The 27,420-nt window shown below is 36.1% G+C and overlaps 1 protein-coding gene across 3 annotated transcripts in view; it reads right to left on the reverse strand.

Annotated features, from left to right (window-relative positions):
* LOC105223935 (CCR4-NOT transcription complex subunit 11) overlaps window positions 1-27,420 on the reverse strand; it is a 96,099-nt gene that overhangs the window by 35,876 nt on the left and 32,803 nt on the right. For 2 of the 3 annotated variants that reach the window (XR_007422140.1, XM_049451378.1), the window contains exons 2-3: window positions 21,429-21,872; window positions 18,964-19,103 (exon numbers count right to left, since the gene is read on the reverse strand). Coding sequence is in view for 2 of the 3 variants with exons in the window: in XM_049451378.1 (XP_049307335.1) it covers window positions 18,964-19,103; window positions 21,429-21,839 (551 nt within the window). In the remaining variant the exon portion in view is untranslated. The remainder of the gene's footprint in view (window positions 1-18,963; window positions 19,104-21,428; window positions 21,873-27,420) is intronic. The other variant, XM_049451379.1, reaches the window with a different exon arrangement.

Here is a 27,420-nt window from a genome sequence, read left to right on the forward strand (position 1 = left end):
TCAGAGTTACGTTCATCCCGAAGGCTGACAGGGGCTCCCACGTCACGGCCAAGGATTTCCGGCCCATCAGTCGCGGCGGAGTGGAGTAGGGGAGCCCCTTGGGGGGATGGGGGTTAGGCTGTGGTTCTTTCTCCTCTTCTATGGATCCTAGTCGTTAACGACCTTCTAAAAAAACTAGAGGATCTTGGCTGTCAGGTGATTGCCTATGCAGACGATGTAGCACTTATGGTGAAAGGAAAGTTTCTAAGCACCGTGTATGAGTTGACACAGGGATATCTCAGCGTTGTAACAAAATGGACGGTCGGACACCATAGTCAAGCCCATAATGTTCTATGGAGTCTTCACGACTATTGCAGTGTTTTCCAGGCTGAGGTTGCAGCCATCAAGGTAGCAGCAGATATGCTGCTCAAGGGAGTGTCTACCTTCAGAGAAGTGACCATTCACTCACATAGCAGACCGGCGATACTAGCCTTGAACTCATTCACAGTGCGTTCATGGCTGGTCGAAGAGTGTCTGGCGTCACTGTCTCTTGCGGCGAGAGCTTTTATTATAAGACTTGTGTGGGTGCCGGGCCACAGCGGAATCGCAGGTAACTGCAAAGCTGATGAGCTGGCAAGGAAGGGCACCCTAGAATCGCTCCTGCATCCTCTTGTGTTCTATTACTGGATAGGTGGGCCTCGCGGATGCTTGGTCAGCGATGGACCCTATTGGCATACATGCTGTAAGACTGGGAATCTTACCGGACGCCGCATGCAGAAGCTGCTTGGAGGAAGATGCAGTAGAAACTAGCCAGGACTTCCATCTTGACTGCCCTGCTTTTGGGAGATCAAGACTTAGGCACTTGGGAGCATATACCTTCAGACATCCCACCGATCTGGCGGGCATAGAAATTAAGCGCCTTTGCAAATTTGTATTGGCTACTAAGCGGTTTCCCGATCTCTAAGTCCGATTACGGGAGTTCGATTTTCGAAGGCTTTACAAAGGACTACATCTATTGGTCCATGTGGTATCTCTGATCAGCCATCTAACCTAACCTAACCCTATAGATGGGAATTCGAAATATTGTCGAAGTTAGAAGGGAAATAGGGACCGAGCGTATAGCAGATAGTACAATATATATGTATGAGCGCTTGGGCAGAAAGCAAAAACTTTGACGCGCGATTTCTCAGTTTTTCATTTTTACGATTTTTTTTAATTGGCGGGCAGGATAGAAAAAAAGACTAACCGTCCTATGGAATTGGCGCAAAGTTTATTATCTTTGGCATTAAATTATCTTCTATTCAAATTAAAAAAACTAAGAAAAGTTAAGTTTGAACATATGTTTAAACATAAAATATGCATACTGCCCGCTTTCCAACAAATGTATATGCGAGGTACATCGGGCAATTGCTTCCCAAAGGCAGAATATCAAAGATTTTGTATCCAGAAAAATTTCAGATGATGTTTAAATATATAACTATAAACCTTACAAATTTCGCTTTAATTAATTATTTCTTTTCCACACAAAAAAACTCAAAAAAATCGATTTTTTGAAGCCTATAAAGCAGGCTCACCCCTAAAATATCCGCATTTTTTTTCAAAGCTCAGCAATGATTTCGTGTTTTATTTTTATGTTTTCTCCAAAAGAAATAAAGATGAATTAATTCGTAACAAAAAATAAATTGATTTCTCAATTTACATTTCAAATCTGTCAGCGACTATATTCTTGCTTTGTTTTTGATAGAAAACCCGGCAGAATTGGTTACCGTGACACCCAAAACCGATACATATTCTGTTTCGAACATCAATCCAATAATATCTGTATTCATGTCACCTACTACTTTTTTTATCGGTTTCAATTCCGATTCCGACAACTATCAGATTCCACAACACCACTGACTAATGTGATTTCTTCATAGATTGTTTCAGATTAGTTCGCCTTTATTTAACGTAAACATGTTTAACACACCCACTCTCTCCACAACTTATTCTCAATCGTAATCGTGCACAATACTCTCACTCCGATTAAGTTGCTGAGATGACGTTCACACAATTAAAACAAATGTTGTGATCTAATGAACATAATATTTTTGTTTTGGCATTTTTCCGTTTTACAAAAATTGAATTGGGATCGATAGGATGTGCATGCAGAACGTTCCAACTACAGTACGGACGCATAAAAATTATTTCTGCCGAAGGTCATAACTGAGGCCTTGTTTACAAAATCACTGTGGCTTTTATAATTATATTTTATGATCATCTTTACTGGCGTAGACACCGCTTACGCGGTTGTAGCCGAGTTAACAGCGCACCAGTAGTTTCTTCTTTTTGCCAGGTCCTTCTCTACCTAGTCTTTCCAACGGAGTTGAGGTCTTCCTCTTCCTCTGCTTCCCCGGCGGGTACTGCGCCGAATACTTTCAAAGCTGGAGTGTTTTCGTCCATTCGGACGATATGGCCTAGTCAGCGTAGCCGCTGTCTTTTAATTCGCTTAACTATGTCATGGCCAATGCGCAAAGAACCTTAAACTTTCACAGAGAAGATGGTGTGTGTCGATTCTCTTGTCACGGGTCTTTTCCAAAATTTGACACATGGTGAATATCTGGTCGGTTGTTGATTTTTCAGGTCTAAAGCCACACTGATAAGGTTCAATCAGTTGGGCTTGACGAGGCTAATCCCAAGGTATTTTGCGGAGATGGTGGGGTCTCGCTTTTTGTGGCTTGGGCAGAGCACACTTAAATTCCAATCGTTAGGCTGCTTTCCTCCGACTATATTCTACAAAGAAGCTGATGCACGCTCCTTATCAGTCCTTTGCCGCCATCGGTCCCCGCCGCTTTGTTGCTCTTCAGACGGGTAATTACTATTTGAACTTCTGCTCCATCGTTATCGATTAGGGAATCGGGTTCGCATTCTTCTGGCGTTATACTTTCACTGTCATTCAGCAGGCCGGAGAAGTTCCTTCCATAATTTTAGTATGCTCTGGTCATCAGTCACTAGATCACCTCTGAGGTTTCTGCAAGAGTTCAATGTTTTGGACTGATATTTTTCTGCTAATTTCTGCTGGTTTACAGTTTATTTACTTTTTCGCTATTTCAGTTTTAATTTCTAAAAAAAATGCATCAAAAAGTTCCTAATACTACGTAAACCAATATTTCACTGACAATTAAATGACTTTTATGAGAGGGGTTAGGGTTTCAAGGTAAAAAAAAATCTTTTTTTGCGAATTTGTTTCTTAAATATGGGTTGAGTAATTTTATTCGGACCTTTTGTACATTATTGAACACACTTTGACAATATTCATAAAATTTAGACGCGTTTTTCTTAAAACTATTTTTTCAAATTCCATGCTCACTGTCATTTCAAAACGTCTTGACCAATTCATTTTAAACCTTGTACACATTTTTGACATATAAAATACCGCTCCCCAACGTTTAGTACTTTTTTACATTAAGGGTTTCCACCCAAAAAATGGCGTAATTTTTAGTGAAAATAACAGTTTACTATTTAAATGGCCGCCAAAAAAATAAGAAATTTTAAATAAGAAAAATGATCACAGAACGTTGGGGGGAAAATTTTATTATAATTTGACTAATTTTTCTTGGTTTTCTACTTTCAGATAATTTTCGGCGGAGTTATGGTGAACACCGCAAATTGCTTTGTTTTAAGACGTTCGGAGGAAGCTTTGTTAGCTAATGCTTCAATATTTCTGCAATCCTTATTTAAGAAATAAAGTCGCAAAAGTCTTTTTTACCTTCAAACCCTAACCCCTCCTTTAAATAATGTTTGTTGCAGATTCATCAAAAATGTAGTTTAAATAATTTTAGTGTTGGGTTGGCGAAGACTACGATATCTATGGTTGTTTGAGAAATTATTATGAACACCGTGCTTGTGCACAGAGAATTAAAACACAAAAAAATGCAATAATTTTATTTTACTCAAAAATAAGAATAAACAAGTAAGGAAGGGCTAAGTTCGGGTGTCACCGAACATTTTATACTCTCGCATGATAAAGTGATAATCGAGATTTCATTATCCGTCATTTACATATTTTTTTAAACGTGATACCTCAGCTCAAATACCGTATTTGTGTAAAGTTTTATTCCGCTATCATCATTGGTTCCTTATGTATATATTATACAGAGAAGACATCAGATGGAATTCAAAATAGCGTTTTATTGGAAGAAGGCATGGTTGTGAACCGATTTCACCCATATTTCGTACATGTCATCAGGGTGCTAAGAAAATATTATATACCAAATTTCATTGAAATCGGTGGAGTAGTTCCTGAGATATGGTTTTTGGTCCATAAGTGGGCGACGCCACGCCCATTTTCAATTTTTATTAAAAGCCTGAGTGCAGCTTCTTTCTCCCATTTCTTCCGTAAAATTTTGTGTTTCTGACGTTTTTTGTTAGTCGGTTAACGCACTTTTAGTGATTTTTAACATAACCTTTGTATGGGAGGTGGGCGTGGTTATTATCCGATTTCTTCAATTTTTGAACTGTATATGGAAATGTCTGAAGGAAACGACTCTATAGAGTTTGGTTGACATAGCTATAGTAGTTTCCGAGATATGTACAAAAAACTTAGTAGGGGACGGGGCCACGCCCACTTTTCCAAAAAAGCTAGTTCCAAATATGCCCCTCCCTAATGCGATCCTTTGTGCCAAATTTCACTTTAATATCTTTATTTATGGCTTAGTTATGACACTTTATAGGATTTCGGTTTCCGCCATTTTGTGGGCGTGGCAGTGGGCCGATTTTGCCCATCTTCGAGCTTAACCTTCGTATGGGGCCAGGAAATACGTGTACCAAGTTTCATCATGATATCTCAATTTTTACTCAAGTTACAGCTTGCACGGACAGACGGACGGACGGACAGACGGACGGACGGACAGACATCCGGATTTCAACTCTACTCCTCACCCTGATCACTTTGGTATATATAACCCTATATCTGACTCTTTTAGTTTTAGGACTTACAAACAACCGTTATGTGAACAAAACTATAATACTCTCTTTAGCAACTTTGTTGCGAGAGTATAAAAATATTGTACCCAGTTTTTATGTTTGTAACAATTCCCATGGTTCCTTAATTTAATTTTTACTGTTTCTTAATTGTAGTAACCGACATCAAGATTCTTCTAGAGAGACTCAAATATTTCACCTTTCGATGTATTTGTAGAAAATAACTTTTTATTAATATATTTCCTAAATAAATCCATTAATACATTATGCTTGGAAACTTTTGCAAAGTAATATTAGACGATTATAATTAATTAATGTTAAAATGGAGTAGTGTTTTCGGCGATGGTAATGTTAAATACTAAGAACACTCAAAACGGCGTCTTAAAAGTAATTTATGTTTTTAATTTTTAAACAAATTGAATCGAAACATTAATCGTCGAAAGAGTAAGAAAGTATACATCTCTATGTAATCTTCAGCTCTTTATTAAGTATCTTACTACCAATACAGAATGAAAAAATCAGAGCAGGTGGAATGATTGAATTTTTTTAGTACATCCACAATTATTTTATTATTTCTTAATCTTTTGGATGTTATCATATTTAACAGAGGATGATGCACAATTTGCATGAGTAATGCTTTGTACTTGTACTTCTGCAACACCCATCCTCAACGATTTCGAAGCCGTAATTTCATTGGAAACATAAAACTTCGAAGAAAAACCTATTTGTTAAATTTTTGTTTCCCTGGTATAAATCACTACACCAAATCACAAATGCCAATGAAATAGATAAGGAAACGGAAATCGCGGATTTACACAAAAATTATTTATTACAAACGACAAATAGCTCATGAAAGGAGCATAATTGATTGGAGTTTACATAGATTAAAAAAAGTTTTAATTAATTAGCACGGAAAAGGGGCATCGGAAAATAAAATAATATAAAAGCATGCGAATTGCGACAAACTAAATGGACAGCATGCCGGACGTATAAAATCTACATTTTCCAAAGATACTGTACTAGCCGTACCATGCAAAATTTACTAAGTAATTTATTTACTAAATAATTTATAATTATTAATTCTTTGGATCCGTCGGAAATATCACAGTATGAAGTAGAAAAGGAGATATTTTAAACTGTGCTTATTTCCACCCAAAACATTCCTCCTATTTAATGGTGTAGGGGCTATAACCATGTTTGGTGTAAGACAGCTTATTATTAAAGAAGAATCTGTGAACGCGCGTAAAAAATCTTTTTTTTTTTGAGGATGAGTCAGTATACTAATAATGTACACAGTGCTTGATTTCTCCTAGACTCATTGTTTTAATATAAAAGAACTGTTCAAGACTCACGCTGCTTAGCGTGTTGAAACAAATTGTTTTTTAGTATTAGTATCATCATTTTTAGCAGTCCACTATAAGTTCTCTTTGTTTAGCTAAGTATTCGTTTCCACCAGACACCTCCCATACTAGTCTACAACAACTACTATATTTTAAAAGTCAGTATATTTTCTGTCATACTGGTCTGTCGTTGTCCTGGTGGAACACTACACCCTTGCTGCTGGTCAATTCTGGACGCTTTTAGTCGATCGCCTGGCCATATTGGAGCAGCTCATAGTGGATGATTCCCTTCTAATTCCTCCAAATACACAGAAAAACCTTCCTGGACGTCAATCCCGGCTTGGCCACTGTTTGGGAGGATTCACCGGCCTTCGTTTGTGATCCATTTTTCGTCGCCAGTCACCATCCGCTTCAAAAATGGGTCGAGTTTCGTTCATTTTAGTTGCGTTTCAGCAGCATATCGCAGGTGTTGATTCGGTCCAGAAGGCTTTTTGCGTCAAATCATGCGGCACCTAAACATCAAGCTTTTTTGTGTATCCAGCCTTCTGCAGATGGTTTAAAATGGTTTGGTAACTAACTCCCATCTTTTAGCCGAAGTCACGAGATGTCACATGCCGGTCTAACTAGATGTTTTCCATGATTTGATCGGTATTTGTCGTCACACGTCTTCCACCGGCTGGCTTATCGGTGGTGTCGTTTTCACCCGCTCTAGAAGTACCATCCCCAAAAACACCATTAATCTCACGGAACATTTCTCTAGCGGATTTGCCTTTAACGAAGGAAAACTTTAAAATAGCGCGAATTTCGGCGTTAGTGAACTCCATGTTTACACGTCTATAACTGTTAAACGCAATATCCAAAATAATCATGCATAGCGTTTTGTAGGTTATGTCAAGAGCTCTGTAGCGCTTTATAAGCCACGAAATTTAAAAGACAAAATGAGGGAAGGGAGATATTTGACAACCTAATATAATATTGGATGTTTCCATATTGTGCCTTGCCTCGTCCAGCTTCGGGATTTTTCTCTAGAGGTTCAACAAATTCGCACCTTTCTATGTATTTGTGCAAAAAAATTATTAAAATTAAAATAGTTTAAAATTATAAATATTTTTTGTTTTAACCATTTCCATTAATATTTCTATTAATATTCTACCAAAATAAATAAAGTAATGTTTAACAACCACTGCTTTGTAGTAGTTGAAATTTGTTTATACTCCAGTCAATCCCATTGGCATAGAGTTGAAACCCGTACCACCATGAAAAATTCAAGTTTGACAAGACTTTAACCGAACCTTTTTTTATGGGTTGAGTTGATATCGATAATACCGAATTTCAAAATTTATTAAATAGGGGCCATAATTATTAAACAACTAGCTGGCCCGCAGCCGTTTTCCTGCGTGAAATTATGTGTTTTGAAATGAAAGGAAAGTTAAATTTTTCATTTCTTTTCTTTCAATGTAACGCAGCTTGATAATTTAATTTCTGTTCTGGTGCGTAAATGTACAGAGGAGGTAGTTTTCGAACTCGTGAGCACGCCACGTATTTTTGGCCGTGTGAAAAACATAGCCGTTCCAAATTTATGCCACAAATTTCTAGCGACTATCCTTGTGTCTTGATGATGTTCTTCTCAAATGCAATTTTTACTGGAAACGGAATCCGTTTGAACTGAAATGGCAAATCGATAGAAGTCAAAGGAACTTGAAAAATCAAGCATTCTGCCCCCTTTTATTAGATAGGTGCGTCACAATCAGTCGGGTTCCATTACACAGTTTCGGCGCATGAAGATTGCGAAACATAATAACAACAGATCCAATTTTGAGACGCAAATGATGTGGTGGCATACCAAGCCTCTCCAAAGAATTTAGAAATTCCACTGGATAATTCACGGCGTCGTCTTCATTGTCAAGACGATCGATCGATTTATATGAGCGCAAGTCTTTCGGAATTTAACTTTGAATCTTCCAGTTTAAATCATCAACGTCGATATTTTTGGAAGCTATCATTGCACGTGCACTCAAGGAATCATAGTTACAATAATTTGGCCAATGTTCGGATAAACATTCGTGATGAGTTCATCTTTCGTGAATTGATAAACAACAGATGGAATTGATATCGAACCACCGAAAGCATCAACCGGTCATTTCCAATTTTTTGCGAAGACGATGTAAAATGTCTTCGGCAATGTCATTTTTGTTCGAATCTCATAATAGACGCGGATTTGAAGTCCGATATGTCGAAATGATTAACGCGAAAAGTGTGCGAACTTCATTTGCATTCCAGTGATTAGCATTTTCTAGCAATTGTAACTGCTGGCTTGTTTCTCAAAAATTTGCACGCACCGTATCATTCACAGTACGCAATGACTCAAATGAAGTTGAACCGCGTACATTTATCAATAGCAACCGAAGGTAGAAACAATCGTCGTTTTTCGGGTGAATTGTGTAAATTTGTCCTAATGCATTAGTTGATAATACACCTGGATGCCCATCTACTGGTTGGCCTTGCTTTCTGCGTAATTATTTCTTCGACGATGCATTCCATGTATACGAGTAATATCAAGGTATTTCCGAATGTTCTCGCAAACGCATCACTGACGAAAGTTGAGCAAAAACTCGTAAATGTTAATTTTGTTGCTGGCGGTGTTTCCACTGGCTGTACTGTATTCCCTGGGTTGAAATACACTCTTTGGCCATTCTCCAAATTAACTTCAGGTCACACAACAGTCGGAAAACGTTCATGAATTGCAAAAGTAAATGTCCTATAAAGCGCTTTAGTTCACGTATCGACCGTATCGTTCAAGACCAATAACCGCCATGTTGCTTCCTTTCGTGACGTACTTAGAAACGTATTTTATCGATTACACCAAACTGCAATACTCAACATTGATATGAGTTTTGAATGTGAATTAGACAATAATGGTGAATATAGTACGATCCATGTGTTGTCAACTTCGATATTCACTCTTCTAAATTGAATGCTGGAATGGAATAATCCACTGCGACAACCACCTCCGCATCTCAACAATAACACACAAGCGATAACAGATATCGAATTACAACAAATAAGTTGCAAGCAGATAACAACAGCCGCATTCCACAAGTAGTATAAATAGCACTAAGATTATAAAATGTAGTTAGTAAGAAATTATGAATAAAAAAGGCAACACGATAGTAAGTGTACTGCCCAAATAAATATAATTTCTTTTACTCACGACAAACAACAGTTTGTTAACTCGCGCAATGGATGGATGAATTACTTACGCCTCCTTTACACTACTCGCGAAGTTAAACGTATTTCTCAAAGCAAAACAATGTCGGAAGTAAAAAAGAAAAGACGGCAATACTGTGCGGAATACATTCAATTCGGATTCATTGCAAATCCCACAAACCCATCCTTGCCTTTGTGTCTTCTATGTCTAAAAACATTTTCGAATGAAGCAATGAAGCCTTCAAGACTGCAAGATCATTTGAATAAAATGCATCCAGATAAGAGAGACAAGAATGTAGCATATTTCCAAGACCTAGAGAAGAAGCATAATACTCAGCCAAGTGTAGCAAAACTATTTTCGGCGGCTGCTAAGCAAGATGACGACGGACTTCGAGCTTCGTACAATATCTCTTTGTTAATTACTCAAAAAGGCAAACCACATAACATTGGAGAAGAGTTAATATTGCCAGCAATAAATGAAGTAATAACTACCGTGCTTCATAAACCGGCCGCAGATATTATCCGAAAAATTCCTTTGAGTAATAATTCTGTGCAAAAAAGAATTGATGAAATGGCTGAAAACATTGAAGAGCGCGATGAGTCCACTTTACCAACTAATGAAGCATTGTTGTTGTCTTACGTGAGGTTTATTAAAGATGAGAAAATATGTGAAGAACTATTATTTGCAAGAAATTTAGAGACCGATACAAAAGGCGAAACCATTTTCAATATATTGGAAAAGTTTTGCGATGAGAAAGAGATTCCTTTGAAAAATATTATTTCAATTACTACGGATGGCGCTCCGACTATGATAGGGTGTCATAAAGGTTTAATAGCGCACTTAAAAAATAAAACTCTAGATGTCCTTGGTGTATTGCGTTATTCATAGACAGCATTTAGTTGCTAGAAACTTAAGTGAAAAACTATTTCAATCACTGTAATATGCCATCAAAGCAGTCAATAAAATCCGCAACAGCTCTTTGAATGATAGATTATTTCATCAGCTTTGTGTTACTAATGACGAGGATTTCAATCGTTTGTTGTTTCATACTGAAGTTCGTTGGCTATCAAGAAGCAATTGTCTGACTCGATTCTATAACCTGTTTGACTCTGTTATAGAGTTCTTGGAAACTAAAGATACAGAATTTCAAGACAAGCTCATAACATCAAAGAATGATATAGCTTACATGACAGTAAGCTGTATAAATTGTTCAACGACATGAATCTCCAACTGCAAGGCGATAAACTAAATTTAATTAAAACTGATTAATTTACTGCCAAATTTGCAAATAAAAGTACTAATCACTTTCACGATGATTAAATAAAAACGCTTACGTATTTAAAGTGTAAAATAATTTAACTCTTATTTAGAACCGAAAAATACAATGTTTTATTTGAAATCCGAACACACGTAAGTATACGGAGCGGGGAGGATGTCAACCGGACCGCTGAGTGATCGGAGGAGCTGATGCATTCAACAATTCCAGTGCGCAATAGTTGTAGAAAAACGTTGAGTTTTAGCGAATTTGGACACTGGACGAAAGCTGTTCAAAGAGCGGAAATGTGCATATACATATGTAGAACGAACGTTGACGGTCGAATCTGCGTAACGAATTTTAATGCGCGAAAGCTGATGTGCGGCTCGAATTGTTTAGTACGAATAGTAGATGACGAATGTGGTCAAAATAAAAGCGAAGATCCAATCCTTTTGACATCTGAGGTGGTGAAATCCAATGTGTTCCCAGGTGTGGTGTATTGGTGGTGTAGTGTGCTGATGTTGTGTCTAGCTAGGGTGCGCCAGTTTTTCCCGGGTAGAGTGGGTCGAGGCTTAATTCATTTAAACAAAAACAAAAAACGTCGTTGCTACTTTCGCAGCCAAACTGCTTCTACACAAAAAGAATCTGAGCAGACGTGAGTTTCACAATTTTCCGAATTCATCAGTATCATGCAGCAACGCCGAATTGTTTGCCTACTGCCAACATTTGGAAAACCTCCACATTGACTTCACCGAACGATACCAGGACATTTTGAACTTGGAAATACCAGACTGGGTGTTGGATCTGTTTTCAAATGTCAACACAGCAATTTCACCTCAGCTGGAGGAAGAACTTATAGAATTGACAACAAACGAGGAAATAAAAATCAAGTTCAAAAATGGTTACCAAAAATTTTGGCTACAAAAACCGATCTCGCAATTGAACCCTGGATTGTGGTCAATCGTTCAACGATTCTTGATAGCATTCACATCGTCATATTTGTATGAACGCGGATTTAGTGCTGTGACAACACTGCTTACTAAAAATAGAAATGGTTTGCTTGTTACCGAACGTGGCGACTTGCGACTGTTCTTGAGTAAATTGGAACCTGATATTAACAAACTTATTAAACAGCATCAGATTCATCCTTCACATTAGTTTTTATATATGAATCGATTATTTTAGTTTTATTTTTAATAAAAGATTCTCTGTTTTAATACTATAAAGTTGTGTTTCAATAATCATTCTTATTGGAAGGGGCTCCACCTAAGAGTTAACTTGAGACCTAAGCGCCGTTGTATGTTACCTACTGCGCTCAGGTTTCAAGTTGCTGGTTATAGTAAAAGTTTCGTATAGAATTCTCTGTTAATATACTTGTGACAAAGCGACTCGCTTGGGCACAGAAGAATATTGATAGAAATTTTGAAAATGTCATTTTTACTGATGAATGTTCTATACGGGCACGTTCTGTCATCATGCGAATTATATGTTTTATGAAAGGAAAGATCATAAGTTTTTTATTTTTAAAAATAATTTTTTTTTTTAAATAAAATTGTATGTCTTTATTCTTTCAGGTTGGTCTTAAGATTAATTTTACAATAATTTCATTCTTAAAATGAAACCTTCAATATTGATTAAAATAAGTAAATGTAAACAAAATTATATATGTAATCTTATAATACTTTCCCTAGTATTAAATTCGGTGCATTGACATTTAAGTATGTGGCTTAAGTAATTTTTTAAGTGGACGTACAAATAATTCCTACTTAATTGGTTATTACTTTGACTTTTGCTTATGAAAGTAAAAGTAATAACGTTTCATGCACTTTGTATTTACCTCTTTACTGACAACGTAAATGCCAAGAAAATTATAACAATCTACTGCTATCTGCCAAACGATGGTTCATCAGAAAAATGAAGATTGGATTCTGCAGGAGGACAACGATCCTAAACACCGCAGCAAGCTCTGTACTCAGTAGAAAACTCAATCTGGCATCGTTACATTGGATTAGCCGTCGCAGTCGCCCGATGCAAACCCTATATTAAACAGAAGCTTCGTGGAAGACGCACATACACTTTGGAGCAGTTGTCTTACGAAATTCGTCGGATCTGGAGATCCTTGCCACTAGAATACGCCGTCAAATTAGCATGCGTTGGAGATGCCAGGCAATTATCGACGCCGGAGGTGACTGGACATTAGGGCGATTAAAAAAAAAAAATGTTTTCTTTTGTATTCGGAAAAATAGGTCCTAGACACCTCTAAGAAAGCCTCTTCAAATATGAGTTCTTAATTGTAACGGGAATCACCCTACTGGACAAATTGCATCATTATTTGTAATGTGTGCAATGTATATATAAATATAAAAGTTTCATAAAATATTTTTTTTTATAAATTTACACGACCGCGCTCTTACTTGATATACTGTAGTATTTGGTTTGGTGATTTGGTAATTTCCAGCTATTTTTTATTGGAATTTTAATTCTACAATAAAACTTTTTTCACATATCATGAGGTATATCGTGGAGTGTATAAGCAAATTTATTCGGAATTTTTTTATGACATCTGTCGGAGAAATGGCTGGGTGAATGAGATGCGCTTTTTCACTGGCGGACACGATTTCTCATGTTTGGATCATCTGACACACAAAAACCCAATTTATTCTTAAGAAGTACGTGAATGGTTATCGCCCCTACTAAAGTCTTGAAAAAATACTGATAAAAAAAATTAATTAACGTTTTTTGTTTTTCTTTTTTAATTTTTCCCCATCTGTTTTTACACAAATTTTGTCATAACATTGTCAATAAATTATAATTATAATAAATTATATTAGTTTTAGGCCTTTTTCGAAACCTTACAATGGCAAAAAGGGTTTCTACATTAATTCTAACGGTATAAAGGAACATAAAATGCAAAAAAAAAAAAATATAAAAGATTTCCCTACTGACCCCTTAAGTGCGTATGCATTAATTTGGCAAGTATGAGCGCACCATATAGCTCAAGATTTGTTCAGATTATGTTTTGTTTCATTATTGGTGAAAGCCATGTTATTAAATTGTTTATGTATGTTTTATTTTTACGTTAATACAGGTATTATTATAATATACATATTGCCTTAACATACCAAAAAAACTTAATATATTACAATACTAATTTATATATGGTAAATACTGTCTTTTTATATTTAAATCTTATTTAATAAATTACTATTATCTCATTAGTTTCTGTTGAGTTTTAATGAACCAGACAGCACCGCAAGAGAATTTGTTCACTGTGGCCATAATACGTTCTAAAAAACAAACGTTTATCAGACATATTATAAAGATAATGTTCGTATCGGGTGACTGGAACGTTCTTATGCCCGGATATAGGAATTGGTTTTGTCTGAAAATATTTAGAGTGTTGTGGAATCTAATACTCGTAGTTGTCGAAATCAGAATTGAAACCGATCACAAAAAGTAGTAGGTGTCATGAAATCAGATATTATAGGTTTGATATTCGAAATAGAATTTGTATCGGTTTTGAGTTTCACGGAAACCAATTTTATTGGTTTTGCTATAAGAAACAAAGCAAGAAGATAGTCACTCACAGATTTGAAATGTAAGTTAAGAAATTAAGTTGTTTTATTATTTCGAATTAATTTATCTTTATTTCTATAGCGGAAAACATAAGTAAAAAAACGCAATGTCTTAATTATTGAGTTTTTGGAAAAAAAATACGGATACATATTTAAAGATATTAGATTTACAAAACTTAATCAACGTAATTTAACACAGAAACGCGTCTTTATTCATTCGATAAATGTTATCTCTTATAATCTTTTTTTAAATCGGAACTCATTAAAATCCTTAATCTATTAATTTGCAAGTTTTGTCACATTAGTACACAGTTGATTCGATTATTGGTTTTACGTTCAGGTTCGAAAAGATGAAAATCCGAACAGATTCTGTGACACCAATGAAAATCAGAATTGGTTTGCAATTCTGTCTTGGATTCCACAACACCAGATTAGCTGTGCTTTATTTAAACATCATCAGCTAATAGCTAAATCATGGACAAATAAAACGCACTTAGCTTATTTCATATATTTGCTTAAAACTTAATTGTGTTGGCAATGCGGACAATGATATTCTGATGTATATTCATTTTGCACTCCACGCAGTGTTTGTGTGGTATGTGGAGATTTACTTCCCACTTCTAAATGCACCCAGAGAAAAGTCGAATTAAATAAGAAATGCAGCAATTGTGAAGGTATTCACACTGCTAACTACAGGAATTTTCCTGTATATAAAGATTTGAAATCGAAGTTGTCACAGTGCATTTAAGCACGTCATAACCAAATGTTACAAACACCCCGTAATGAAATTATAGCAACCTCAGATAAAGTTCGAAAGTACTTCTAACAATAATAATATGCAAGGAAGCTATGTAAATGTGGGGAAAGGCAACACTGTGCAAATGCAACTGCCGCAAAATCCTCCAAATGGAGGTATTGATTATAAATCTTACACAGTGTATGACACAATTTATAACTACCATGCAAAACATGATCCAAAATTTAATAAAATCACGAAATCAAATGCTGCAAAATTTATTAAGTAAAGAATGAGCTTACTAAATATCTGCATATTGTATATGGAATATTTAAAATTACCGATAACGAATTTAAAGACATTTTTGGAACATTAGGTCAAAAATTTCTAGCAGGTGGAGATTACAACGCAAAACACACGTACTGGAGCTCACGCCTTATTAATCTGAAAGAACGGCAGCTGTACTACACTATTATGAATAAGCATAATAAGCTGGATTTAATATCTCCTGGTAAGCCGACATATTGGCCTAGTGATCGCAACAAAATACCAGATTTAATAGATTTTGCTGTACTCAAAAATATAAATAAATCGAACATAAAACAGTAGATACATGTACTGATTTATCTTCTGATCACAAAAAAAATTACAGGAAGAGATATTGACGAAAGCTTACTAGAACTCAATGATATAATAACTAACGCAGCTGTCTTAGCAACACCAAACAAAAGCTATAAGCCCCGCTTGGTTACAGAAAAATATCTAATAGAGAAGTAGAAAAGCTTCTAAATGAAAAAAGGCGTGCACGACGAGAATGACAGCTTCAATTAAAATCAGCTGTACGTAAATTAAAAAAGCGCTACAACATAAGAAAGAATTCAATACTGAAATGTATATAAAGAAGCTGCATCCAAATTCAGTAAGCAAAATTCAATTTGGAAAGCCCGAAAGTCCCCGAACCCATCAACTGACTCCAATATGCCTATACGATACATGGGTGGGAATTGGGTTCGAAGTGTCGAGGAAAAGGCTAATTGTTTTGCAAATCACCTAGAAAAGGTATTTCAACCTAATTCTCCAAAGAACAACTTTGGCTGTCTAGCTTACTCAACATAGTTAACAGTAACTCGAATCTTTTAAGACTTCACCTTATGAAATTATTAAAATAATAAAAGAATTTAACCCAAAAAAGTCAGCAGGACATGATAATATTACTCCAAAAATGTAATTCAATTAGTTACCAAAAATTGAAGTAGAAGTACTCTCTTTGCTGTGCAATGCAATTCTTTATATCGGATACTATCCTAATTCATGGAAAAAGTCGCAGATTATCTTGATAGATAAACCTGGGAAGGACTTAACACAACCGTCTTCATACAGACCAATAAGTCTTCTGCCTTGTCTTTCTAAAATATTTGGAAAAGTGTTACTATCAAAGATAACTCCTTTCCTCCACGAAAATAATATTCATGAATTCCACCAATTCGGGTTTCGTGAAAAACATAGCACGATAGAGCAAGTAAATAGAATTACTACCGAGATAAGAAAAGCATTTGAGCACAGAAAGTACTGTTCAGCTATATTTCTAGACGTGGCTCAGGCGTTTGATAAGGTGTGGCATGAGGGCCTTTTATATAAGATTAAAAATATTCTACCTTTAGATTTGTATAAAACATTGGAGTCTTATTTAAAAAAATAAACAATTTATGGTAAAAGTGGGAGATTTCATATCTGATGTACGACAGATAAGGGCTGGTGTATCGCAGGGCAGTGTTTTAGACCCTACTCTATACATAATATATACTACATCGAATTTTTCAGATGACACAGCTTTAGTGAGTTGTAACAAATGCCACATAATAGCATCAAGAATATTAGGCAAGTACTTAAGAAGAATGGCTAGCAAACTGGCGTATAAATGTGAATGAACAGAAGTGTAAGCATGTTGCATTTTCGCTAAGACCAAAAAAATGTGCCCGGCAGTAAAAATAAACAATATTTTAGTGCCTTAAGCGAACGAAGTAACATATCTTGGTATTCACTTAGATAGAAGGCTTACGTGGAGAAAACGCATCTCTAGTAAAATAACATGTATGAATATTAGAGCTGGAAATTTAAATTGGCTTTTAAATAAAAACTCCAAAATTAGCCTAGACAACAAAGTGCTTTTATATAATGCGATCATAAAGCCGATTTGGATGTATGGCATTCAACTGTGTGGTATGACCTGTGCAACTAATATTGATATAATACAAATGTTCTAATCAAAAATGCTTAGAACAACGTGTTCACCATGGTACTTGCGTAATGAAAATATCCATAAGACCTTGGTGTTCCTATGGTAAAGAAAGAAGTAGAAGATAGCAGAATTAAATATATATCTAAACTCCGAGATCACCCAAACCCTTTGGCTAATGCGTTGGTACATTCCGGCGATCTAGCACGCTTTAAAAGAAGAGATATGCTTGCGTGTTAAAAAGCAACGTATCACCAAAACAGCTCAATCACTTTCTTGAGCTTGTTTAGTTTTTAAATAGATTTAAGATTTTATAACTTAAAATAAAGCAGATCCAATAAATAAAATAATAAAAAAAAAACAAAATTTGCCATAGTGATTAAGGACGATGCAACCAATTTGGCAAATAACATTTTTTTAATTATCATTAACCCGGAGAATTTAATTACAATTTTTCGGTCCCTTTTTGTCTTAAATTATATATGCGTATGACATTATCATGCAAATGAAGCATACGAAAGCCTCCATACTTGTATGCGACATACGATATCGATGCAGATCCAAAGGCTACGTAGTGATAGTTGGGGAACCGTAGGGCACAGTTCGGATTTTCTACCAACAACAAACACAATGTTGTGATGCTTTGTCGTCGCGTCAGTCCTTCGACAGATTTTTTGGTTGTCCGTTGTCCGCATGGTCTTTTCAGATGTTAACAAAAATATTTAAATATTTTATTTATGAAACCTATTTAATTAAATAATTAGGTAATAAACGAATATGTAAGTATACATTGGAATTAGCATTATTTTTCTCATTTAACAATGAAACTCGGCTATAATCGCGTAAGCGGTGTCTACGCCAATTAAGAAGAAGAAGAACAACGAAAATGCTCAATTATGTTATTCTCCCGTCGACTGATTTTAACGCTCATTCAAAACAGTACTCCTCCGAAAAATTAAATATTTTGATAATGATTCCATTGTGAACCCTCTCTAGGATATACGTTCTCTGACATAATGTTTTGTGTGAATTTCTGACAGCACTTGTGCGCGCAATTTACACATATAATCGGACAACACTAATTTTTTGTCTGCACATCAGTAGAGTATCAGTATCATAGAAGCGTCAAGTGCTACTGTACTGCCCGGACGCACTCATATTATATTTTACATAAACCTTTATATCTCTCTAATGTACATACTTGTATGTATGTATGGTTAACTCTACATCTTTCTCGATAAGTTTTACTGTAAGAATTACTGCATGCAATTTAGGAAAGCCATAATACCCCCAATTTTAACCTATACATGAGACACGTACATATATCTTTTTACCTGAATAATTTTCCGAAGCAATTAGGTCCCTTTTCGTAGAAGAGACTGATAAAAAACATTAGGTAAAATAATTTATAGGTTGCTAATTAATCGTGTTCAGTTAGCGCTCTTAGCGCTCGCAGTCAGCTCAGATAAACTCGAATTTGATTAAATAATATTTCAGAATGTGACGCAGTTTCCTATTACAATACACATCTTTCATTGTGTTCGTAAATAGTTGTTTACTATGCTTGATATTCTATATTTTTTTAATATTCAAAATTTAATAAACAAACAACAATATGTTTTATATATCAGTATTATACAACCAAAAGTGGTTCAGTTGAAATATTTTTTACCTGTTAACAACCTCCATTGAATGTAGTGTTATGTCCATTTGTACCAAAACATTAAAATATTCCGTTATTTCGACCGTTTTCATAAGCCTCAGCAAAATTTCTATTGATATAAGTGGATTATTTTCTACTAATTGGGGCAACTGAAAAATAAAGCAATAGTGTACATTAGAGTGGGTCAATTTGTATGGAGCAAAAAAAATGCACCAAGCGGTTATCAAAATCGTAAACTACGATGAATTCTAAGAAAATTTGCCCAAGAAACCATGGCTCTAAAATCAAAACGGAGCCTCCGGTTATTAACGAGAAACTTTTCATTTTGTTTTTTTTTTTTTCAATAAATGAAATGGAAAATAGTAACAACTACTGGAGCCGAAAACATCAAGCTGTGACCGTACAGGTGCTGCTACACCTTCTAAGCAGCGTTCTTTTTGTGATGCATATCAAGTTGATCTTAAGATCTCTATATACTTGCAATTTTGAGAAAGTGCTCTACACAAATTTAAAACATTCAAAAATGTTATTGAATCTTTTAAGAAAACTAACAGTAGTGGTTATGTCTGGATTTGTTCGAAATGAAATTCCAACAGCTTTAGAAGCTGTATAGATAACGGTCTAATTTTGATGCTTAGCTTAATGTTAAAAAAGTTTTTTATGAAATTGGCCATTAAATCATCAATACACAAGAAATGTAAAAGCTCATGGGTTTTGTAATTTTAAGAAATAAAACGTTGTGACCCTTAAAAATAAATTAGATATTTATAAAATAATAGTATTTAGATCGGGTTTTAAAAAGCTTCGGTGATCGGACGAGAACCGATGTATTCAGCGTGGTATGGTCGTTGGCCGCCGTGGTCGGTGTGTGTATATGTTACCTATCCACCCATAAAAATTAAAATAATAATAAATAAAATTCAAACTTTAATAGCTTTCATCTTCCGCGAAATCGTATTGCAGTTAACAATATCATTTTTTTTTATCATTTCTGGCTGCAATACAACACCGAATACCAAACTCAAGATGTTTCCCTTCAACAGTTATTAAAATTTCCGATCTTTAGTGTTTTCAAAAATTACCGTTATATGGTAGGTGGGCGTGGTTATTATCCGATTTCGATCATTTTCCAGATATCACTTAAGTAGGCATTGTGTAATATGTATACCAAATTTGAACGAAATCGGTAGGGTGGTTCCAGAGATATGCATATGAACTCATAAGTGGGCAGTGCCACGCCCCCTATAAAAAATTTCTGTACTGTCGAATTTTCTGCTTAAATACAACATCACATACCAAATTTGAGCAAATTAGCTTCGATAGCTACAAAACAAGCAAACAATCGACAGTGGAATAGGAATTAGATTTTTTTTTTTACAAAATACAATATACGAAATTTTCTCGCTAAAAACCGGAGGCTCGATTTTCATTTTAGACCCATGGTTTCTTGGGCAAATTTTCTTATAATTCATCGTAGTTTACGATTTTGATAACCGCTTTGTCAAGAAAAAAATTGACCAACTCTAGTGTACATATTTATTGAATATCATTTTTAAGAACTCTTACTAAATTTTTGTTAAAATTTACTCCCTTTAGTTTTTTTATATAGTTTCTTAAGCCTATGAACATTTATTTAGACTATTAGAAAATTAATAAATTAGAATAATAAAATTACAATTAAAAAAAAAATAGATAACTAAAAAACAGAATTAAGGGTGTTAATGAAGGAAACAGGAAATGTCGTTGATAAACAGCACTAAGAGAAGAGGACCTTAAACGTTTCCTTGTAGCACCCCCGATGACGCAATGAATGAATCGAATGGCACCCCATCTACAATAACAACACAACGACTATTGTGCAAATATGACTTAATCCACTGCAAAAGGTAGAGCGAAAACCAAAAGAGAATAATTTTTTAATTAGAATACCAGGGCTACTATATATATTTCTGGCCTAGGCAACACTAAGTGTTGCCAGGTGCAATCTGACATTTCGATTGGAAAGTTTGACATTTTTTAGCATAACATCACTCAGAACGTTTTGTCATTTAATCGGAGTGGAAAAAGTGCTTCGAAAATTGGTTTGAGCGCATGCAAAAGTGTATAAATCTTGATGGAGAATATTTCGAAAAACAATAAAACCATTTTCGTTGATAAATATTCCTATTTTCATTATTAGGCCTGAAATATATATAGCAGCCTTCGTATTGGGCGAAACTTTATCAAAGACTTAACTCAAAAAATTTGGAAATAGTAGGAGTAATTGTATTGGAGACTACATCCTTTCTAAAACCTTTAAGGATATATTCAATTTCCAGCTTTTTCAATCCCAGGGAAAAAATCATCGGTAGTGAAATATCGCTCATCAATATAAAGAAGACGATGCAAAAGTATTAATCTGCTGATTCTAAGTCACTTAATGTGTAATTTTTGTAATATTTCATTAATTATATAATAATGCAAACACACAATACCTTAGATGGAGTTAATCCTATTTGATAAATAAAGTTTGTATGCTTCATAACATCTTCCAATAATGTTTTTTGTTCATGAGGTGTTAAAGGCTGGCAAAAAGCAAGAGTTAAAAGGTGTTTAGAGTATGCATCAATGCAGTTCGAGTTATCATATGACACAATCTCGTTACTGTCCCCTCTATTTTCAAACCAAATAAGTTCATCTTCGAAATCCATAAGCGGTGGAGCCAAAGACAAAACTTCAGGAGTAATTGTTTTTTTACTGCACAGAGTTCGACCAATTATTGTGGATAAATTATCTGTTCTTGCCGGTAGCCAATGAAAATTAGTTGATGGTGTTACACAGCTTATAACACTCGATATTACGTTAATAGGAAGTTCGTTGGTATCATCGAAGTCTACTCTTTTCATGGTGGTTAAGAGCCTAAAAATAAACCGCAATAACTATATAAGAAAATTACCATTTTAAGCTATATATATATTTAGTAAGTAAAACAAAAGTATATAATCTAAGTTTATAGGAACAGATTAGGTTTCTTTGGATACATAATCAACTTATAGTAGTAGTAGTGGGGTGTAATAGGGTATAGTCATGCCACAGAGTAAGCAGTTACAGTCGTAACTCCTACTCTTGTGTCCTTGTTGTTGTAAAGAGTACCTAATCCCTGTTAGGATGGTAAGGTGCTAAGATGTCGTTGATGTCATCCAACTCATCCAACGGTAGGCTCAATAAACGTGCAGTTTCGATGGGGCCGACCAAGGGAGAGGGGTGTCAGAAGGGTGGGGTTAGTGGGGCATGCAAAGAGGTGGCCACTGTCATGCGGAGACTCATTGCACGTAGAATATATATTAGATATGTAGGGGTTTATTCTAGATAGTTAGGAGTTTAATCTGCTAGAGTATCCTTCGTATCTCTTCGTGGGTAGTGGTTTGACTCCAAGTACGCCATTTACTGAAAGAGAATCACTGTAAATGGCGGTCAGTGCTTGTCGAAAGTGATTAGTGATTTTTGGAAAGCGCTGCTTAGAGAGTAGTTCATTATGCTCCTTAACTGAGAGCATAAGGGCTTCAGTATGCAGGTGTTTGAATGGAGTCATCAAGTGGCATTCTGTCGTAGTCCGGAGTGCAGTGTTCTGACAAGTCTGGAGCTTCCCCGTCTGCGTTTCACTGCATCCCGGCGACCATATTAGTGCGGCGTAGTTAAGGACCGGCCGCACAGTGAATCGTATGGATCATAATAGGCGGACAAAAGTTAATGTAAACAATCAAATAATTGACAGTACTCTGATTATAACAACCCCTGATATGTCACAATTTTAAGTAGGAATTGCGCAAAATATTCTAATACCGTAAACTACAACAAGTTAAATCGAAGTGATATGGTGTTATCATTTTCATATCTCCAATTTGAATAATAAATACAATATAAGTAAATAGTAATTTAACAAGGTTGGCAGAGAAAAACACGACTGTTGATGAAATGGACTTTACTTTAGAAGGTATGTATGTATATTTTATGCAATTTAATACTTGGTTTGTGTTTAGCTAATACGTTGTACGGGGTTTTGAAAACACATATACAAATTTTTTTATTCTTTTTATTTTCAAATTTTTAACATATGCAACTCAATGTAGACGTTGCTACTTCGATTAGAGAAAGTTTGAAATCTACAGAAAATAATAAGTCTGGTAATACTACATGCGATGGTAGGCTATTGACAAGTGATGAGGCATTAGCTATTATAAACAGACGCGAAAATGGCCTTTATAGGCGGGACATAAAATTTTTCCATCCTATATTAGTTTACGTAAGTCTAAAAATTTGTATTATTCTGCAGATAAGCATATCTTGGTAACTTCAAGTCATTTTGGATAAAGCCGCTAAACGTTTAATTGAAGCGCAAAGTGAAGTCTTCAAAGAAAATATATCTTCTGATTCGTCATTCACACTATGGGGATGTGACGGGAGCCCCGGCCATAGCGCTTATAAACAGAAATTTGAGATCTGCGATGCTACTGATGAATAGCTGTAGGTTTTTGATATTGTTCCATTGAGGTTGAGTGACGATGCCAGCCAAAATATTTTATGGCAAATGTAATGGACTTACAAACAGATTTCTATGCATTCCAACCAATGAAAAACGCGATGATTAGTAAGGGATTTTCTACGAACACACCTATTATTGTTATTGTAATTTTCTCTATTTTATACGTTCAAGTAAAAGTTATTGTATGTTCTGAAATTTAAAAAAAAAAAATAATTAAATATATTTCTTTCACAATTTTTTGTTTTATATTCGTAAATCTAAGAAAATATATTAATTTATTATATGAAATAATTAATCAACACGACCAAAACAATTAAATTTTAAACTAAAATATTTTTGTCCCCCTAGCTGGTATTAAACTGTGGGCCGGCCTGTTGCCTTGTAAGTTGCCAACAACGTTTCTTTATCCTTTCCCCATGTGCTGCCGACTAGCGACGTGAGGATTTTATTGCGATTTCGCCTTATTAAAGACACTCTGAACCTCCCCATCGATGAAAGTGATGCGCAGTTTTTTGGCATTTTGCGCAGCCGTCGGGTAACACATCGTTTGGCTTTGTCTAATGGTGTAGTGTAAATTGCCAGCTTAAATAGCTCGCGCACTTCTACGGGTCCGAAGAGGCATGGCGATTGAATTGAATTTCAACTGGGTCATCATATATTTTTGGATTAGACAAAACCTTAACAGTTTTTCCAAAGCTTACTTACACCGGTGGAGAGGTTACAGGATTTCAAGTGCTCTATCCATTTCATCCGCTTTATTGGCTTACCATTTACCCAATCTGCAAATTTAGATTCCTTCTCCGGGGATCACAGGGATTGGAATGGCGTAAGGTGTCGCGCTTGCTACATAAAACAGCTTCTTCCGCTAGGAAATTACTGCGGAGTTCCGCGATTCTTCCAGCCGGGATGAAGCGAGCGGCTGCTGCTGCGATTACCTTGCGGAATTGACGTTCGCTTACGATTACGTCTGTAGTAGTGGATAAAGCGGTGATGGCGCTCTGAGTAAATTATGTGGAGCCGACCCAGTTAGCTTTGTCAAAGTTAACAAATGTTCAGTTGTCCACAGAAGTGGGAGGGAGGTTTCCTGATTGAGATAATCATTGGCAGATGGTCTGTTGCGAGAGTTAGTATAGGGAGCTATGATAACCTATTTATCACATCACCGGTAGCAATAGTAATCTCGGTCGAGCTATTACTGGTGCCCACAACTCTATCATAACTCGTCATTCATTGTGCAGAATGTCGATTCGTCAATTTGCTCCGCCAGCTCCATCTCCCTACGATCATTTGACAGGCAGGAATGCCAAAGATCGTGGTGCGTGTTAAAGTCGCCTAGTACCAAACGGTTTTCACCACGAAGTAGCGCACTTATAATCGGGTGATATCATGTAAGGCAATATGTAACTGGGGAATGTATATATTGAATATTTAGAGCCCGACATTACTTGGCCGGATAGCTATACCCTGACATTTTGATCAGAATGGGAATCATGTTGTCTATTAGATCTCTTATGGACCGTGGAGATCCTCTGTTGGCCACTCAGGTAGAGTGGCGGCGCAGTCCGCGAACTAGGCGCAGGTTGCACAGCCATAGACGCTAAGCTTTTGACAATTACTACAGCGGTCATATAAAAGAGCGCAAATTCGACGTGGGATTCGTAGTGGGAGAAAGATTCTGTCGTTGAATCCTGGCATTCACTCCGGTGGTTGAGCCACAACCTGCCTCAGAGCAAAATTTTTCAACATAATACTGATTTACGCCACCGCTCCGGCGAAAGAGAAGGCCGATATGACCAAAGATGCCTTTTTCTAAACGGCTAGAACGTCATAAGCTGCCCCCGCCACGTTGTAAAAATTGTGCTTGGCGATTTGACCTCAAGGATGTCATCTTTTGCTCAACTGTCGGAACATTCAGCCTACAAGGCGAAACCTCTCTAGATGGGTTGAAACTGATCGACCTCACAGGGGCCTGAAATATAGTTGTCTGTAGTACTAAATTCAAGAACCAGAAAATTCATCAAGCTACTTGGCTACCTCTTGAAATGTTCGTAACCAAATCGATCATGTTGTGATAGATGAACGACACTCTTCCAGTGTTCTTGGCGTGGGTACGCTCCGAGGACCTAACATTGACTGGGACCACTATCTTGTTGTAGCGAAGATAAAAACACAGGGAAGGTACGATGTCGAGAAGCTAATAATAACTGTCAGCGAAACGATTTTCTGCTCCACTTGCACTTCTGCTTTGTGAGAGCACTTATCAGCAATTCGGTATAAGGGAACTGTGATACGACATTTCAAGCTCCTTACGTACAGCTGCAAATGAAACCATTGGTTTTCGTAAAGGTCGAAAGAACAGATGGTAGGATGAGAACTCTCGTGTCGCAGTGGCAATGTTGCGGTGACCACAACATGAGGATAGATATCGAGATTTAAAGAGGGAAGCGAGATTCATATGTAGATAAAAAAAGAGGCCTAAATACGTAAGTATAAGCTTGAGATTCTCGCCGACCGGGGTACTGCTCGAAAATTTCTACGAAAAGATGCGGTGACTAACGGAAGGTTTCAAGACTGCAGCATACTCTTGTAGGACCCAAAGTGGTGATCTAGTGGCTGATGTTCAGCGCATGCTAAAGCAAGGAAATATTTCTGCAGATTGCTGAACGGCAGTGAATATGTAACATCTGGAAATGGCGAACCCGATCGCCCAATCGATAACAATGGAATAGAAGTTACATTGCCAGACTATGATTAGGCAATTAACCGCCTGACCGACCAGGTTTTTTTTTGTTTCTTTGAAGCGCGGTGAATGGTAAATTAAGTACCCATCACAACAACAACCAACGCAAAAAGAAATGTTATTTATTTCTTACTTAACCGCCTGACCGCCCAGGTTTTTTTTTGTTTCTTTGAGGCGCGGTGAATGGTGAAATTAGGTACCCATCACAACAACAAACAACGCAAAAAGAAATGTTATTTATTTCTTGACTACGACGTGTAATTTTTATCCATTTTAAGCACAAAGGTACACTGTTATGAGTAAAACAAACGTATCAAATTTTCTTGAAGATAACTGACATATTGGCCGATATATGCGGCATAAAATCACCTGGTAGTTCGACGAGAAAATCTTTATATTAGATACACATATGGGGGCTCAAGGAAGCATTGACCTGACCCATTTTCAATTTCGATCCAAGTCAATTATAGATACTGGGGTCACATATTCAGTACTTAGGCGCTTGAACAGTTTGGGTTGGAGTTGAACAATTTTAAGTCACAAGGCGGCAAGGTTTTATCTCGTTATATTCATAGCTTCTTGATTTGTTTACTGGAAAGTGAAAGATACAAACGGAATTTAAAATTGTTCTATATGGGAAGTAGCATCTTGGCACACCCCAGTGGCGGGAAATATAAAGATTTTTTGCGAGAGACAACTGCAAAAGCTCTCTCTTTTTGGTATAATCTATTTCCTTTATTTCTTTTATTTCATTTGCAAAGGATGTCGATAAGGTAGCACTGATTATTTGAGAGATTGCAGCACTTTAGTTGTTGTTAAATAAATGGAATTGAGCAATAAGTTTAATATTGATATAAAACTCTTGTTGCACTATATAATGTAAAATAAATGAGTACAAATGAATTAGTGAAGCGTTAGTAGATATAAAAGTGCAAAATATAAGTGCAAAATTACAATAAGCTAGTACTCCTATCTCCGTTGTTGGCATTCGTCAGCGCTCTAAACAAATAACACTGACCGAGCCAATACCCTGGGTAACTGAAGTACTTTCGGGTAGTACTTATTTCTGAGGTTGGAGCCCTTCGGCCGCGCTCTAACAGAAAATATACCCCTGCTCGAGCCAACACTCGAAATGACTGGGGTACATTTGCGTAGTATTCCTTTACAAAATATAATCCTGATCGAACCAATATTGGGTAACCTA

Source organism: Bactrocera dorsalis, chromosome 3 (assembly GCF_023373825.1).
Source record: "Bactrocera dorsalis isolate Fly_Bdor chromosome 3, ASM2337382v1, whole genome shotgun sequence".
Lineage (NCBI taxonomy): Eukaryota > Metazoa > Arthropoda > Insecta > Diptera > Tephritidae > Bactrocera > Bactrocera dorsalis.